Raw genomic sequence first — 18,173 nt, forward strand, 5'->3', positions numbered from 1 at the left:
ATTAACATTCAAAATGATCTGGAAAATGTTCAGAAGTAAAGGGCTGAAATTCAATAAGGACAGATGCAAAGTACTCCACTTAGGAAGGAACCATCAATTGCACACTACAAAATGAGAAATGACTGCCTAGGAAGGAGTACTGTGGAAAGGGATCTGGAGGTTATAGTGGATCACAAGCTAAATATGAGTCAACAGTGTAACACTGTTGCAAAAAAAGTAAACATCATTCTGGATGTATCAGCAGGAATGTAGTAAGCAAGACAGGAGAAGTAATTCTTTCACCCTGGTAAGGCCTCAGCTGTAGTATTGTGTCCAGTTCTGGGCACCACATTTCATAAAGATGTGGACAAATGGAGAAAGTCCAGAGAAAAGCAACAAAAATAATTAAAGGTCTAGAAAACATGACCTATGAGGAAAGATTGAAAACATTGGGTTTGTTTAGTCTGGAGAAGAGAAGATTGAGGGCGGACTTGACAGTTTTCAAGTACATGAAAGGTTATTTACCGGGGGGGCGGTGGTGAAAAAATTGTTGTTCTTAACCTCTGAGGATAGGACAAGAAGCAATGGGTTTAAATTGCAGCAAGGGAGGTTTAGATTGGACATTAGGAAAAACTTCCTAAGCTAGAGATGTTATGGAATCTCCAGCAGTGAAGGTTTTTAAGAACAGGCTGACAAACACCTTTCAGGAATGGTCTAGTTATTACCTAGTCCTGCCTTGAGAGCAGGGGACTGGACTAGATGTCTTATTGAGGTCCCTTCCAGTCCTACATTTCTATGGTTCTATGCCCCCCCATAGGTGGCCCAGGGCTCTGTGGAAGCAAGGGTGTTGCCCATGCCCCCCATAGGCAGCCCAGGGCTCTCTGGGGCCAGGAGGGTTGCCCATGCTCCCCCATAGGTGGCCAGAGCTGTCGGGGGAGGTAGTTGCCCATGCCCCCCATAGAGGCAGGTACCTTGCTCCTCCTAGGGAAGGAAGCGGCGGGCAGAGGCGGAGAGGGAAGGCGGGAAGCCAGCCAGAGCCTAGAGGCGGAGCCGCCCGGAGCAGCAGCGGGGCAGGCAGGTGGTGTCAGTCTGGGCTGGAAGTTGGCCGCGCAGGAGCAAGCGGACGGGACCTGGGGAGTGACTGGCTGAGGGGCAGCAGCCGGGGCAGGTGCCGGCTGGCCACGTGTGCGGGAGGCTCGGTCCCGGGCCTGCGGGCGGCTCTCCCGCGGACCCTATGTGTCTGGCTCGGGAGCGCTCTCGCGCTGTGCTGCTTCGCGGGGCGCCCTCGGGATGAGGAACCTGCTGCTCCTTCTCCTCGCCGCCTGCTGCAGCGTGGGGCCGGTAAGTCCGCCGCTCGCCTCCGGGCGCCCGGGGCTCCTGGCTGCGGGCAGAGGAGCCCGGTTCAGGGCACAGCGCGGCTCTGCCCTGCCAGCGGCAAAGGGAGGCTGCTGCAGCCGCGCTCCCCGGCGGGGGGCTGCTGCGGCGGGGCAGGAGTGAGACCTCGCCCCGCAATCCCCGTGCGGAGAGTCAGCCCGCAGCGCCGCGCGTGTCCCCGGGGGGCTCCCCGCGCGCCAGGCGGTGCGGTGCGAGTCCTCTGTGACCCGCGCGGGCGGACCCCAGGCTCTGCCGGGCAAACTGCTGCTGGGGGCGAGCGGGGGGCTCTTGTACCCCCCCCCCCCCGCCGACTTGCGGGGAACAAGAGCCTGGGTTCAGCTTGAAAGGAGCAGGCGTGTGGCGTCGCTGGTTCGTGCAGTGAAGGGGCTCGCCCGCTTTTACAGGATCGGGCTGTGTGAGCCCAGTGTAAACGCCGGGATAATCGAGCGGGCTGTGCCCATCCCAGCCAGGTGCACCCCGGGGCAGGCGCTACAGCAGCCCTTTGCTTGGGTGCCTCCTGACAACGTCCAAGCTGTTCACTGAGAAGCAAATGACTTAACCCACTCAGTAGTTAAATTAAACAGACCTGGGTCCCGATCCTGCTCCCACTTAACTCCAGAGAAGGAGACTCGAGCTCTTAGCGAACATGTGGCGTGGGGCCAAATGTAGAGTGATCCATCATCGGGCTGATGCTGCATTAATTACACCGCTGGAGTATTTACTCGTCAAGGTCACTAGCCTTTTATCTTCAGCGGGCCGGTTTGTGCACATCAAGGGAGAGACGGCAGTGAGTGACATTTGGGATTTATGTGCTGCGATATCTAGCGCAGTGGAGTAGTGAAAACCAGTAGTAATCTGAACACTCTTCCCCTTGTGGGTTTCAATAAGCCTCAGAGTCAAAGTCTGCTCTCATTTGCACCAAAGTAAATCCAGAATAATGTAATGTATTTAAACGGAGTTATCCTTTATTTACACCAATATAATGGGAGCATAATTTGGCACTTTATATTATTTGTATGTATTTTTATTTTCTTTTTTTTTATTCAAATGAAAACGGGAAATGGTCCCAGCAGCGGTTTGAGACGTTCTTAGAGTATTCGCAGAGGACAGTTAGGAAGTGGTTATTATTTATGGCTAAAGAGTTTTACTCACTGGAGTGTGTTGATCTATTATGGTCTAGCTGAAAAAATGATGCTGTTTAACTAACTTCTGCACTGTGCATGTAATAATAATTTCATTAAAAATCCTTATGAAATTAGTTGCTGTAAAACCTTCCTAGTTTTAATTGAATCAAAATTATGTTGTTTATTGACTGTTTTATTAACTACTTCATGGCTTAAATGGAGACACACAAAAGCATCGGCCAACAGAGAACAGTTATCTTCTCTGCATTGTAAATTTAAAAACACAGTCTATGCACCAAACTTGATAAGTCATACTGATGGTAAATGTAAAATGGCTGCTAGAAGTAAATTTTTGTGGTAAAATTATTGTATCTCAGGTGCCTGAAAAATTGATTGATTTATGGGAATGCTGACAGACACTAAACTATAGCAGTCCAGCTAGGTGTGTATCACAACACAGGTCTATATTGACTACTTATGTAAACCATTCTTTGGTAGAACAGGGGGAAAGAGAGCCTAAAAGACCAAGCAACAGTACTGCACAGGATTGGGCACTAAACTTTTTAACTCTGATAAAGTAGATCTGAATTAAAAAAAAAAAAAAAAAGAACGAGGAGTACTTGTGGCACCTTAGAGACTAACAAATTTATACTGTATTTTCCACTGCATGCATCCGATGAGGTGGGTTTTAGTCCACGAAAGCTTATGCTCAAATAAATTTGTTAGTCTCTAAGGTGCCACAAGTACTCCTTTTCTTTTTGCGAATACAGACTAACACGGCTACCACTCTGAAATCTGAATTAAACTGGTTCCTGTATTAGAAAATGGATGTTATTACATATCTGACATGCAGTGGACATTTGAAAAAGTATTGCATTAGTTATAGTCTTTAGGTACTATATAATTGTATTTTCTCAAAGGAGTAACCATCTCTATTAAATCTCAGTTTGTGGAATCCTTTCAATCCTGTGATTGAAGTTGTTTTTTCATAAGTTTCTTTGCCAAAATGTTTACAGTATGATTTACACTCTGCATTAGTGGTTCTCCAGTAAATTATTTGCAATTCACACTAGCACTAATAATAAATAATGAGTAGAAAGCATATTGCAGATTACTGATTTTTTTCAAATTGGCAAATCAACACATTATAAAACAGGATAACACATCACAAAATACACTTCATTTATTTTGACAGTTTCTTGGCTATTGGGGCAGGGACTGTATCTTCCTAGTGGTTTATACATCACCTAGCACATTAGGGCCCCAATCCTGATTGGGCATCTGAGTGCTACTAAAATGCAGATAATTAGTAATAATAAAATAATAATACTTGCAGGTTTTTATTATTATTATTATTTTATTTATTATTACACTTAGAAACCCTAACGTATATCAGGGCTCCATGGTGCTTGGCACTGTGCAAATATAGAGTAAGAGACAGTGCCTGATCTGAAGAGCTTATGATTTTAATAGAAAATATAGAGGAAAGGTGGGAGAAAGGAAGTAATATTTCCATTTTACAGATGGGAAACTGAGGCTAATGCAGTCCAAGGATGCATCAGGTGAGGTATTTCCAGTAGAGACAGGTAAGAGCACCATTATAAAGGCACTGGTGAGAGCTCATCTGGAATCCCGTGTGCAATTCTGATCTCCCATATTTAAGACAGATGAATTCAAACCAGAACAGGTGCAGGGAAGGGCTACTAAGATGATCAGGAAAACCTACTTCTGCAAAGAGACCTTTGCTAGTTTAGCCTAACCAAAAGAAGTTGAGGGGAGATATGATTTCTCTTTATAAATACATCAGAGGGATAAATACCAGGGAGCAGGAGGAGTTATTTAAATTAAACACCAATGTTGATACAAGAACAAATAGCTATAAACTGACTGTCAATAAGTTTATCTTGAAATAAGTTTATCTTGACAAAGGTTTCTAACCATCAGAGGAGTGAAGTTCTAGAACAGCCTTCCAAGGGGAGTAGTGGGGGCAAAAATCCTAACGGGCTTCAAGACTGAGTTTGATACGTTTATGGAGGGGATGGTATGATGAAACTGCCTACCATGGCATGTAGCCGATCTGCGACTGCTAGCAGCAAATATCTCCAATGGCTGGTGATAGGACACTAGATGGAGAGGGCTCTGAATTACTGCAGAGAATTCTTTCCCAGGTGCCTGGTGGGTGAGTCTTGCCCACATGCTCAGGGTCTAACTGATCACCATATTTGGGGTTGGGAAGGAATTTTCCACCAGGTCAAATTGGCAGAGACACTGGGGGTTTTTCACCTTCCTCTGTAGCATAGAGCACGGGGACTTGGAGGTTTAAACAGGTGTAGATGGTGGATTTTCTGTAACTTAGAGTCTCTAAATCATGATTTGAGGACTCCACTAACTCAGCCAGAGGTTAGGGGGTCTATTACAGGACTGTGTGGGCGAGGTTCTGTGGCCTGCAATGTGCAGGAGGTCAGACTAAACGATCATGGTGGTCCCTTCTGGCCTTAAAGGGTATGTCTACACAGCAATGTAAGCCCAGGTTCGGGCTGGGCTCAAGTCTAACCCTTGTATCCGCATACCAATTGTGTTAACTTGGGACTCAGACCTAGGTAGGGTCCAAGGTCCTGCAGGGCTGAGGGTCCGAGCCCATGTTAAACTGGGACTTTGAGTTCGAGCCCTATTGCTTTCCTGTATGCACACAGCCCAGGCTTGATTTGGGTCCTGGAAGTCCTCCGGATGTATCCAAGTTCCTTGGGGGAACTTCCTTAGTCCTCCCTAAGTGGACAATCTGTGGTCCAGTCTGTTGCATGCTATTGCAAACAGAAGCCAAACCTGTTCGCAAAGGCAGCCGCTCAGGTCAGTGTTAACCCATTTTCTGCTGAACACCGGTCTGCAAGCACACTATCAGAGAGCCTGCAGGGTTTTCAAAGAAGACTGATCAGAAGAAGATTTTTGCAAAGACAGCTGGTCACAAGAATACAGCCAGATTTTGGTACATACCACCCAGGCATTCCTGCACACACAGCCCCTGGGAGCAAAGGCCAGAGTGTGGAGCGGGAACTAATCAGCTGCCTTGCAGTGAGAGGGAGTGGCAGAGCTACTGGCTCAGCATGGCTGGGGGAGAAAGACCCCCAGGATGCTGGCTCCTCCCGCTCCATGCAGGGCAGCCACTTGGTCCCCACTCCACTCTCCGTCCCTCTCCCGCACCTACCATGGGGCTGTGTGTGCAGAGGTGCCCTGGCAGAATGCACTGTAAGGGTGGTGAGTGGGAACCGGCCCCAAAACTTCCCCACAGCCTCCTGGAGATCCCTTATCCCTGCCTCCCAGGGTGCGGCAGGGGCAGGGATAAGAGATTTCTGAGCGTGCTGGAGCACCCCAACCCCAGGGGATGCGCTTCATTGCTCTGCAGCCAGAAGCAGCCAGACTGGGGTGTGTCTCTGTTTTTCCTCTGAAACCTACATTTTATGTCAAACTTCAAAACAAACAGACAAAAATAAATAGATAAAAAAACAACCAAACAAAAACACCTTCACTGAACATCCCATTATATAAAAAATTAAGAATCGCAGTTTCCTTTTAATAGTTTGACAGCCCTAGAGTCTGATGTCCTAATTATCCTCAGAACAGGTGCACATGGGCATGAGAGTTTTCCCACAGTGCAACATATTCATAGGGCTAGAGTGTCAACACTGTGGGGGAGGAAGGCACTCTGGGATAGGGTTACTTTGACTTGGGTCTTTGCACTGCAGTGTGGACGCCAGAGCTCTAGGTTCCAGTATGGGTCAGAAAATCCTTAACCTAGGGTTAAAATGCAGTGTAGATGCTCAAGCCCAGGGTTTCGTGACATGGGTCAGCAGACTCGAGTCCCACTAATCCTAGGCTTACATTGCTGTGTAGACAAAGCCTATGAGGTGTTCAGAGAACAAGGGCCAAGTTTTCAGAAGTGCTTAACACTCATGAACTTCCACTGTGATGGTATGGCCAGATTGAATAGAACATCCAATGCTCTGACTCTTGAAAATCTGGTTTTAATTGACTTGCCCAAGGTCAAACAGGAAATCTGCAGCGCAGCAAGGACTTGAACCTAGATCTCCTGACCTACTCCACTGCCTTAAAGCCAAGACCATCCTGGCTCTCACTTATTTATAATACTTCATAGTAAAAGTAATGGTGTTTTGTAAATTAGACCTCATTACACGACTCTATTACTAAATCTTTGCTGACGAGGGGAGAGAGAGACCATCACTTTGTGTGTGAATTATAAAATGTGCAGCTGATTGAACAGTTCAGCAAAGTCTTACTGCCTTATAATTTTGTTTCATTTGCTTAATCTCACTGCTATATTCCTAAAGACTAAAATGTATTATTATTCCTAAATATTTTCTGTTGTCCCTACGCCCTCAACTCTGCCAACATTTCCACCCTTACCCTCCTGCTTGTTAATTTATTGCACAGTCACCTGTTCCATGCTGACTCTCCTGTGCATCGTGTGAGCTTCTAAAGTTCATTCCTCCAGTTCTGCTACTGTGCTGCCTGTCGTGAATCTTGTTGACTTGAATAAAAAAAAATCTCTATTTGTTGTTCCCTTTCCTCTAGCCTCAGTCTACCTAACTGTCTGTGCTCATGGATAGGGACCCTCCCTTCTTGACTGTCTTGAAAATGCCTGGTATATTGTGGGCAGTACTATAAGCAAAGGATAAATAATGAAAACAACGCAGCTCTGTTTTAAAATGAGTTTCCCACTGCATACTACTTGCTTAAATCAAAGAATCTGTAATGAAGTATTGTGACCCAAACCCAAAGCAAATTCAAAAATGAAGCAGTTTTCTTTTAAAAATCAAAAATGTACTTGTCTCCCAGTTAAGGATGTTATATTGGAGTACAGATTGACACACTGTCTTTCTATTCGGGTGAGGTGGGAAGTTACTCAGAAGAATGTTGGTAAATACACTATTTATGATGTCAAGGATTCTTTTTGTAAATGACACTATTGGTTTTGGAATGCTTCAGAAAGGAGTTGTGGAGGGCTCCTTTTTATGGAAGAGCATTATTTTAATGTTTCATTTTGAAAAGCCAAAATGCATAGACTTTGAGAAAGGACTGCACCTAGTACACTCTTAAGAGCTTAAAATAACAAATAAAAATTGTGGATTCTTTGATTGGTAGTTGCATCCATCATGGAATATTTTAATTAAAATACTTTAAGACCCAAGCCTGTTTGTTCATTTTAAACAGGTGAATGGCATCCACCCAGAATGCAGATTTCAGCTGGAGATTCATAAGGAGGAAATAAGATGTATGGAACTTCTAAAGAGTGTCAAAAGAGTGGCGTTTAAAGGTAAGAAAAAGATGTGCTGCAATGCACAGACAGCTTGCAAAGAAAAAATCCTTATTCATCAGCACTGATTAACTTCTTTGACAGTTAAAATTACATTTTCAGAATTTATTTGTGCTGTGACTGTACTTTTTATGAATTGGATAATTCATGCTGACTTCGTATTGAAAGTAAAAACTAAGGATGAGAGACCTAATTAATGTTCTGATGCACAAGGCAATTCAGATACAGGATCGAATTCATCCTTGATGTATCTCCGTTGAAATCTATGGAGCTATGCCACAGGTGCACTTGGACCATACAGTTTTATTAAAAGAAACACCACCACCCCAATGTTCTGGGTACAATAATGTTTAAAATATACACATGCAGCTTATTGTACCTAGGTGGAGGAGAGAGGAGAAAGAAAGTGACCTATAATTAGATTTCGTGAGGAGGAGACCAGTTCCATTTTTTTTCTTCTGTTTTAAGCTTTTAAGGGATTTTCTCTGCAGTTGTAATGTGAGTGGAAGGTAAGATAATCAGAAAACAAATAAAAATGTATGATATTTCCCTTGCAAGTAGGGGCCTCTGACAAGGTCACCAGTTCACAGAGCAAACATACTTTTCAGTATGAAGGTAAGAAATATACCCTGGTGTTTTCAGTGTGAAAACAATAAATAATCTAGTGATGCAAAGGAAAAGCAGATTGTAGCATGGACCTAGAAGGGAAGCCCTGAGTAAGAACTTTGTTTAAAAAAAAATTTATTGTCATTTTAGGTAAGGTGTTCCTCAGCTGGAAGAATATGTTTATTATATTTATATTTTCATTAAAATTATTAGTGTTATATTATATTTGTATAATGGTCTATGGCCAGAAGCTCCAGAAGGGAAAGAGCTCTCTACTCTCTCTATTGATGAAAAGGGAAACATGCTGCCATAAAAATCTCTTTTTTGAACAGACAGCCTATCCACAATTCCCATCATGATGCTTGAGATGAACTTAGAAGTTTAGAAGACAGTGGGCTCCAGGGAGGCTCGGAGAGGGAAAAGAGCTATTACTTTGTGGCAAAAAGTTAATTTCTAGAGCTGGCTAGGAATTTTGCAGTTTCCACAAAATCAAAAATTTTCATGTGGAAATGTTTTTATTTTCAGTTGAGAAAATTGAAATTAAATATTCTGAATTGAAATATTTCATTTTTTATCTGATACAATGCATTTCATTTTGAATCAGTTCAACAAAACATGAAACTGCATTTCACTATCAGCACATGGCCTTGTGGAATTGTGGCTGAGGCCCTAATTCCCTCTTATGGACTGTGCTCCCTCGAGGACTACATCTCCCATAATGGTATGGGGATTTCCCTCTGATTGAGCCATGTGGTGCGTAATGAGTTTCTTCTGCCCTGTGTAATGCCTTTGGGATTCAATGCCACAAAACTTGCCAAGCTACCAGGTGTCAGCAATATCCCTTTACCGTGACTCCTATTTCATGATCCCCTGGAGGTCTCTTAGATTTCAGTGTGTGACCCCTAGAGTACATATTCAAATATGCATTTCCTGCAGTAACACAGTCAAAAGCAATATATTTTTCTATCATTTCTCCTTTTGATTAATCTGGCTCAAGCATTAGAAGAAGTGCAGTTGTAATAACAGTGACTCTCATGGACATGGATATCTGTTCCAAGAAAATTCCCACTGAAACCATTCATCTACTCCTAGATTCCGTATTCATGGTGAAATTGTTTTATGGAAATAAGTGTTAAAGGAAGAACCCTGTTACATGAAAAATACTAGTGCGTAGCCAAATGGTGAAATGATTACTAGGCCTGCTTAAATAATTAATCTTACATTAATAAATTCACTATGAGCTATTTAAAAATCCCAGCTCAGTTCACTTCCAAGTCCACTTGTGCTGTTCATTGTTGCTGGGCTGGTCCAAGGAGGAGATCCCTGCTGTGAATTTCAGCTGCCATTGGCTTTTGGAGAGGAAATGCTAATGTGATGCTTTGACTTTTCTGCAGGGTTTCCTTTCAACAGGTTCTTCCAATACTCCTACTATTTTACAGTGGTGGTTTCCCAAAAGGACTCTGCATGCTTCTTCTCATGCCTTGTAAGGAAGCAGTACTTCTGACAGTACTGATTCAGTGCAGCGGGGCAGAGGGGACCCAGCGATAGAAGAAGGGCTTGCGTATGTAATTAAGTGCTAGGCTGGAGAATACATCCAGGGGAACGAAACCAATTTACTGGGTGTATGCTTAACACCCTTGGATAATTTATGTCTACATCTGATATTAAAGATAACTTCTACCAAGAAACTGGCCAAATGGCACTCTAGGCTAATAATATTCCCTTGCATATCTAGAAATATTTGTTATATGTGTGTCCTTGATGCACCAATAAACTGTCTCTATTCATGAGCAAAATATCCTAGTTTAAGGAATCTTCTATACTCAGACATACATACCCTTCACAATGATGCTCCCTCACTGAAATAAATCCTTGATTTGTTAATGAACTACATTTGTGTTATGCTCTGATGCACTCCATAACAGCAATCCCAAAACACCAGGAAATTGAAGCAATGCAGGTTGTTAATCAAAACATGTAATAACCATGAACAAGTTAAGTCAGCAACAGTATGAACAAAACGTAACAGTCCAAATGGCCGGCATATAGCAGCAGGCCCTGAGTAAGTTCACACCCCCAATGCTATGCGCACACACGCATGCAAAGTTCAGGAATCAGAAGCCGAGAAACAAACAGGTACAGGAAGCAATAAACAGGAAGGCAACACACAGACACACCAATTATTGCAATTTACTTAACAGTAAATACTTAATATATTCAAATGGTTTTAATTAGAGATGGGCTAGTCGGCTTTGTTAAAATACGAACTGCCTGAAGCCTTTGACTTAAATTTGAATCAAACTTCTAAAGTTTATTTAATTAAAATAAATTAATAAAAATATTTTTCTTATTTTGAACAGGAGGGCTGGCTACATGGTCCTTGCTTCGTCTTTCTGACTGACCTTGGTATCTGCTACCTGTCACACCAAGGTCATAATAATGTTAAAATTCTTCCCCATTGACTGGCATGGTGGGTGAGATAATATCTTTTATTGGACCAACTTCTGTTGGTGAGAGAGACAAGCTGGTCCAATAAAAGTTATTACTTCACCCACCTTGTCTCTAATATCCTGGGACTGACATGGGTCCAACAACACCGCCTATCCCCATTGACTGAAATTTAGTCAGCAATGGAAGAACTCACTCCCACTTGGGGAATAAAAACTCACTGAGCCCTGCACTACTGAAGTCAGTGGGAATTTTTCCACTGACATGAATGGGCATAGGATTGATCCCCGAGTCCCTGGGCACAATTCTCCAGAATCTGATTGCCATACAAGTGATGAGATTGCTTAGGATAGGCCTTCATTCCCTCTGGGAGAGGCAGCCTCTCCTTTTGCCTGGAAGTGTATCAACAGTGAAAGGGAGAAGAAATATAGAGTCATGATTTTGTTTTTGGTAGGTCAGAAAGGACCATTACAATTGTCTAGTCTGACCGCCTGCACAACACAGGCCATACAAAGCACCTGCCAGTAATTTTTGCGTTATACCCATAATCTTTGGTTGTGGAGTCCAGGAAGATCCTTGGTCTTCATGGGTCAACAAATCAATATTGTGGACCATGCCCTCTCTTAGTCGAACACTGTATAAATTCTATAAATGCTACCTTTGAACAAATCCACAGTTTATGCGAATAACAAGGATCCCGTGCAGGCCTGAAATTCCAGGCCCCAGGGCCAGGGCCATCCTTAGGGTGGTTGGGGCCCAGGGTGGAAGTGACAAACCACTACTAGTGGCTGGTGCTGGATCAAGTGCGTGTTGAAAGGTAGAGAATTCTTACATTTTAGTGTCTTTATAGTTTTATGTCTAGTTGACTAAAGAATTATTTATGTATGAGAATTCCTCATTATTATCTTCATATGGTAGCTAAAAGAGGTGACTGGTTGGTTGGTTGAACCCTAGCTTGGTAGCTTGGCCATCATCATAGGCTTTTGTAGTCTATAGGCCCAGATTCAAGGTGAAAATTTGTGAGGATGATCTTGTATAGTGAGTTTTGTGAGGACACACATTTTAAATTTTTAACATTATCCCTCTGTATCCGTGTCTGTGTTTACTATATATATATATATATGTCATCCCTTTGTCTTCCGCTCAGCCTGTTATATTATACTTTGAATGCTTGAGTTTTGATTCAGTGATAAGGATAATAACCTGTCTGACTGTGTCATGTTGTGTTCTTAATTAGTATTCCTTCGTTTTAAGTCTTTTCAGCATTTGTGTACATGTTTACAGTAGAAAATTTCAAGTGTAGATAAGCTACTTATTTACAGCAGAATATTTCAACTGTGGATAGCAGCAGCTAAGAGCTCAAAGCCAATAACTTCATTTCTCAAACCACTGGAAAACACACCTTACCCAGCAAACGATGCTACAGATAATGAAAACTCCACAACTGCAACAGGTGATATTTCAGTGCCAATACTTGAACTTGAGGACAATAGTCAAGAAGGAGATGTGCCAACAGTAACAGATGCAGCAGAAGAGCCTGTGTATGAACAAAAAACTCAGCAACAACAGGAAGATGTAGATCTTACACAGCAAGAGCAAGTCATGAGTACTACAGGTTTGACTGTGATTGACATTGGAATTAGTGGCAAGAGCAATGCTGCCTAAATGCAATCTTTTCTTCAAATTAGTTGTGTTGAAATTCCAAGTAAAATTCCATGAGATGCTGATATACATGCTTTCCCTACTCGTCTGCTGACAAAAACTCTTCCAAATGGTGAGACCTACACAAAAGACTGGTTATGCTGGAGTACGGAAAAACAATCTCTGTACTGTGCACCCTGCTACATTTTGAACAAAAGTGCTGTAAATGCATCAGTTCTCTCTGATCAGTCAGGATGGAGCATCAACAGAGGTTGGAGAAAGTTGAAAGACCGAATACCATCACATGAGAGTTCTACGTCACACAAAGAAAACTATGTTTCATGGAAATCAGGCAGTAGGGCAGCATCAGCTGAAAGTTCAGTTGAGAATTTACTCTTGATTGAACTCTCTACAAAAGCTAATAACTGGAAAAAACTTCTTAAGCACATCCTGAATGTCATCCTTTTTCTTTCTGAGCGGGGATTGGCTTTCTTTGGTTCCAGTCAATGTACTGGTGATCGTGCAAATGGAAACTTCCTAGGCATAGTTGAGCTCCTCAGCAAATATGACCCACTTTTATCAGAGCATATTAAACGTGTTTGAGAATCACAAGAGAGTCAAAAGCACATGCAAGTCCATTATCTCTCCACATGCATACAAAACAAGTTTATTGAGCTATGTGTGTCATTCGTACAAACAACAATTCTTGGTGAAATTTGAAATGCCAAGTATTTTTCAATCATTGTTGATGCCACGCCAGATTGTCCTCACAAGGAACAGACTACTATGATTGTTCAATATGTTAAGATTGTAGACAGCTCAAAATTTTCAGTTGAAGAAAGGTTTATTTTGTTTGATAATTTCATGAGAAAAACTGGAAAAGAAATTGCTGCTTGAGTACTAGCAATTCTAAAAGTTTTTAAGTTAGATTGTCAAGGCTGCATTTGTCAAGCCTATGACAATGGATCTAATATGGCTGGGAAGTACAAAGGTGTACAAGCAGTTATGCTTGAGCCTAATTCAAACTGAATTTTCTCCAGCTGTGGAAACCACACACTAAACCTTGTAGGTGTTTTTAAAATATTTTTAAACATTTTTTTTAAATATTTAATCATTGTGGGTCTGAGTATACTCACCTGGCAAGAAAGTTTGTCTCTTTATGAGGCTTAATTCACTGCTAGTCTTATTCTGTTTTCTTCCTTGTGCTCTGCCCATCATCACGATATGTAAGAGCTTTTGTGGGAGCTGTGCATGGTTGTTTGAGGGCAGAATAGGACATCCGAAATATGACCCTTTCAAGAGGCTTGCATCTGATTTTGGTGGGAAATGAGACTTAAGTGAAAGGCATCTTGGGAAATTTAGTCTTAAACTGAAAGCTGACTGATGGAAAATTAGCAGTTGGAAACCTCTTGCATTATCCATTTTTAAGCAGGTTTTTCCACTGATCACATTTCCACTTAACACCAAATAGCACAATATGGCCCCAGTACTTTCAAAGGGAGCTCTAAGAAAGTGCTCCTCTATAACAGGGCTAGAATTTTCCAGGACTTAATCAGTTGTGACCTTGACTGCTAAAGGGTGCAGACACCTTTATATCTGGGAGGGGGCTTGTGCTATATTTTTATCATTGTCTTCCTTGTGATTTTCCTACTTCCAAAGTCCTGTTTTATGCCGTCTTCTTCTGTAATAGTTTACTTCATATATACAGTTCAAACAATAGACTGCTGGGGCATTTTTTCACTGGCATTTAAGGTAAATGTGGTAATATAAGATGGGTGGAATGAAAATGAAAAGTCCTCTGAAATGCCGTCCTACATTAAGAAAATCTCATCATCAGCCTTGCTCTAAACCTCAGATCATAAAGGTCATTAAGAAAGAGCAACAGTAAGTGAGCAGTTTTAGTAGAAAAAAAGAGGATGTGACATCAGCCTATAGCCATGAAGAAAAGCAGGTCAATAGAAATTCATGACTAGTTATGTTTAAATTATGCTGGAAAAGGAGGGAGGGGTTTTGACTCTTGTTCCTAACGGATTCCTTTATAGAATCTAGCATCATCCTTCTAACTGAGCAACATGTAAAATCTCTTTGAGGTGTCAATTCAGAACACACATACCATAGTGGTATATTTAGGGATCATTCAGATGCATGGGTCAGATCTTACTTTCTCAAAAAGCATTTCCTATCTTTGGTTATATATTTGTCCCTTCGCTTTTGTTAAGGCTTTTGGTTGTAAGGATCAGACTAAAAAGGTTCAGGAAAGCTGGAAATAACTTTGCACCTTTTTGAGCACTGCTCAGCTGTAGGTAAATTCTCATTCTTATTATTTGTTATGCACCAATAGTGTGCTCTATGCTGAGGTAAGAAATGTTACAGCTTGTTACATAATTCACTCACCTTGGCATTAAAATGCCTGCCAGAACTGTGTCTGTACTTCTGAGATGGGCATTCTGGTGGTATGCACACATCTGATTTGGGAGTTCACTAGTTTATGAACTGTATGCACTGTAGTGTTGCTGAATGGGCTCTTCAATATTGATTTTTTGGCTATTATGGCTGTGGTCACCTTCTTGTCATTAGCATTAAGTGAGCTTACTCTAAACTTGCTTTGTTCCTAAGCCTGTAATTTCTTTGCCCTTCTTTCTTTTCCTCTCATTCTCATTTACATATAAAAAGATGCAGAACGAATTTCTGTCCATATGTTTGAAAACTGCCATGTACGCTATACTGCATAGTATTGCATTCAGAGCCTTGGACTGGAAAAACATTGCCCATAGGCACTGAGGCCTCTTCAATGTATGGTCTGATTACCATGTGAGTGGAAATCAAGTACAAAATCTGACTGCTTCCCAAACTTTAAAAACAAACCATGGCCTAGCTGACAACCTATTGGCTCATTTTCAGATGTCTTTCATTTTATCTTATTTATTGTACACAAGTCCTTTACTAAAAGTATTAAACACCCCTCCTCCCAGAGTTCTCTAAGACTTTGTTTGAATTGGCACTCTCTGCTATAATCCAATTGTTAAGTGCCATCTAGTGGTTTCTAGACAGCAGATCGCTTTAGGGAGCCACCACCCCAACCTGCTCCTTTTACTTCTTTAAAGAAATGCCAAGACATCACTTTGAAGCTCTTCCATTTTTTGTAAAGTTTTTCCATTCCGGTGCTGGCTTGGCCTTACAATGTGAAGCAATGTAGGTTGGTTATAGCAGAAGATTTTGGAATGCATAGGTGCTGGGGATGCTGCTGCACCCTCTGGCTTGAAGTGGTTTTTATCATATCCAGGGTTTACAGTTTGGTTCAATGACTCTCAGGACCCCCACTATTCCACCCCTGTTGGAATGTACATTGTGTCATTTTGTACTGTAGATTTATCAAATAGAAAATTACTAAATGTATTCTTTTGTACCACAGATCTGCTCATAATCTCTTCATTAATTAAAAAATAACCAGTCCTGGAATACTGATGTTACCTTGTGTTGATGGTGTTATCTTCAAATGAGTAAAACCAGTGACAGGTAGCACAGCTGACATGTTTAACAAAAGATGGCGCTTAGCCTTTGCTGTATCATGGTGAAATGAAATGGATAAAATAATTATTTTCTACTGATCCCATTTTTATTTTTGATATTTTTTCTAGAATTTAAAAAGTGTAACACCACTGACCCACATTAAATCTACAGTGTGTATTTAAGACCATCAATGTTTTAGCAGAGCAATCCTAAGATGTGAGCAGTTTCTGAATCAGCTTGGCCTTTTATGCTCTCTGCTGAAAGGAACACATTTTCCATCATCCTTTACCAAAAAATGTAAGAAGTATTGAGTAGGATAGGGTATTTTTGAATGCTCTCTCCATTACATTTACTGTACATTTAATTTGCAGGTAGTCTATTGTTTCTGCCAGTTGTTGGCAACACAATATACATTTTTTTAAATGTTTTATTGATGTAACTGCCCAGAATCTTGCACATACACCAATGGATGTTTTTATAAATCCTGATAAAAATAATGTTTAATTATTTTGGCTGCTTACTTGGGCCCTGATCCTGCAAGAAATTATGTGCATGTTTAGCACTATGCACTATGATTAGTTCCACTGAATATTCACAGGGCTTGATCCAGTACCCAATATGGTCATTGGAAGGACAAGGCATTGGATTGTGCCCAGGTTCCATAAAGTTCAGCACACCCATATGTCTTTGCAGGATCAGGGCCTTGTACTTTATCTGTCATTCTGAAAGTTAGAATCAAATGCCCTGGTAATGCATCTGTGGGAGGAGGAGTTCTTTGCCCAAAACCAATTTTTTTTGGTAAGGAAAGTTGATTTTGTAACTCCTGAACACTGCTTTGAAAATACATCAATCAGAATGGACTCAAATAATTAATTATCCTATTGCTTAGTGCAATGAACTCCTTTTTTGGATGTTGTATGTATTGCTATAGAAGCACCTGTCCTATTTAGCTTTAATTAAGCACATTTTAATGGGATTCTAAAATTTAGTGTTGGTACTAATGCATATGAACCCTCAGAAATTACTCATTAATCTTCGTTATCTTCATTACTTACAGATGATTCCTTCAGGATGATCACATCAAGATGACATTATTTGTGCGGTAGACTTCATAGCAGCTGCATTTCCAGAACAAGGGCACTGATTTGCAAAGTGACTGGCTAATCAGTGGGCTCTTATTGTAAAACCTTTTACCATTCTCCTAGTAAATATTGTCTTAGCAGTTTTCCTTAAAGGGCCAAATCCTTCTTTAATTACTCCTTCAAAACTCCCATTGGCTTAAGTAGGAATAAGATGACCAAGATTTATTTCCAGATGTTCATTTCAGTTTGATGGATTCAGGACTGCAACTTTCATTATCATTCACAGGATGTGTTGGAGTTTGGGATAACCTTACTTGCTGGCGCCCTGCTGAAATTGGAGAGACTGTCACTGTCCCTTGTCCAAAAGTATTTAGCCACTTTTTCAGCAAACCAGGTATTTTGTTTTAAGTTATTTTATGTATTTATTTTATGGCCTTATTTTTTTTTTAAAGAATAACCTCACGCACTGCAAGGTTCACCTGAAACCATTCAGTTGGGTGAAATTTACTCTATGTCTATTGCAAATTTGCTTATGTACAGTAAATTGTAAAAGCATGTATTTGGAGTTTAGGATATTGTCTTATTTTTAGAGAGAGAAGAATGAGCCTTCTCAATGGCGCCAATAAGAAAGTATGAGATGGCATCATGACAGCACTAAACAAATTGTACTGATTACCCAAATGGCATTTATTGTTTCCAGAACTTCAGATTTCAGTCGATGTTCTCATACATTGACACTGATCAAGCTTGAGGGCCCTGCTGTGTTTGACCTGACTTACATCAGTCATGATCGCCACTGTCAAGGTTCCTCCCCCACTCTGAACTCTAGGGTACAGATGTGGGGACCTGCATGAAAAACCTCCTAAGCTTATCTTTACCAGATTAGGTCAAAACTTCCCCAAGGTACAAAATATTCCACCAAACTAATACTGGTTACTGGGGAAGAGCTGTTTGGACACGTCCTTTCCCCCAAAATACTTCCCAAAACCTTGCACCCCACTTCCTGGACAAGGTTTGGTAAAAAGCCTCACCAATTTGCCTAGGTGACTACAGACCCAGACCCTTGGATCTTAAGAACAA

At 41.4% G+C, this 18,173-nt stretch overlaps 1 protein-coding gene across 1 annotated transcript in view; it reads left to right on the top strand.

Moving 5' to 3' along the window:
* The first annotated feature begins 1,269 nt into the window (after positions 1-1,269).
* Positions 1,270-18,173, top strand: part of VIPR2 (vasoactive intestinal peptide receptor 2) — an 81,144-nt gene continuing 64,240 nt past the window's right edge. The window contains exons 1-3 of the mRNA XM_077809484.1: positions 1,270-1,320; positions 7,704-7,806; positions 17,380-17,487. Of these exons, the coding sequence (XP_077665610.1) occupies positions 1,270-1,320; positions 7,704-7,806; positions 17,380-17,487 (262 nt within the window). The remainder of the gene's footprint in view (positions 1,321-7,703; positions 7,807-17,379; positions 17,488-18,173) is intronic.

Source organism: Eretmochelys imbricata, chromosome 2 (genome assembly GCF_965152235.1).
Source record: "Eretmochelys imbricata isolate rEreImb1 chromosome 2, rEreImb1.hap1, whole genome shotgun sequence".
NCBI classification, from domain to species: Eukaryota; Metazoa; Chordata; order Testudines; family Cheloniidae; genus Eretmochelys; species Eretmochelys imbricata.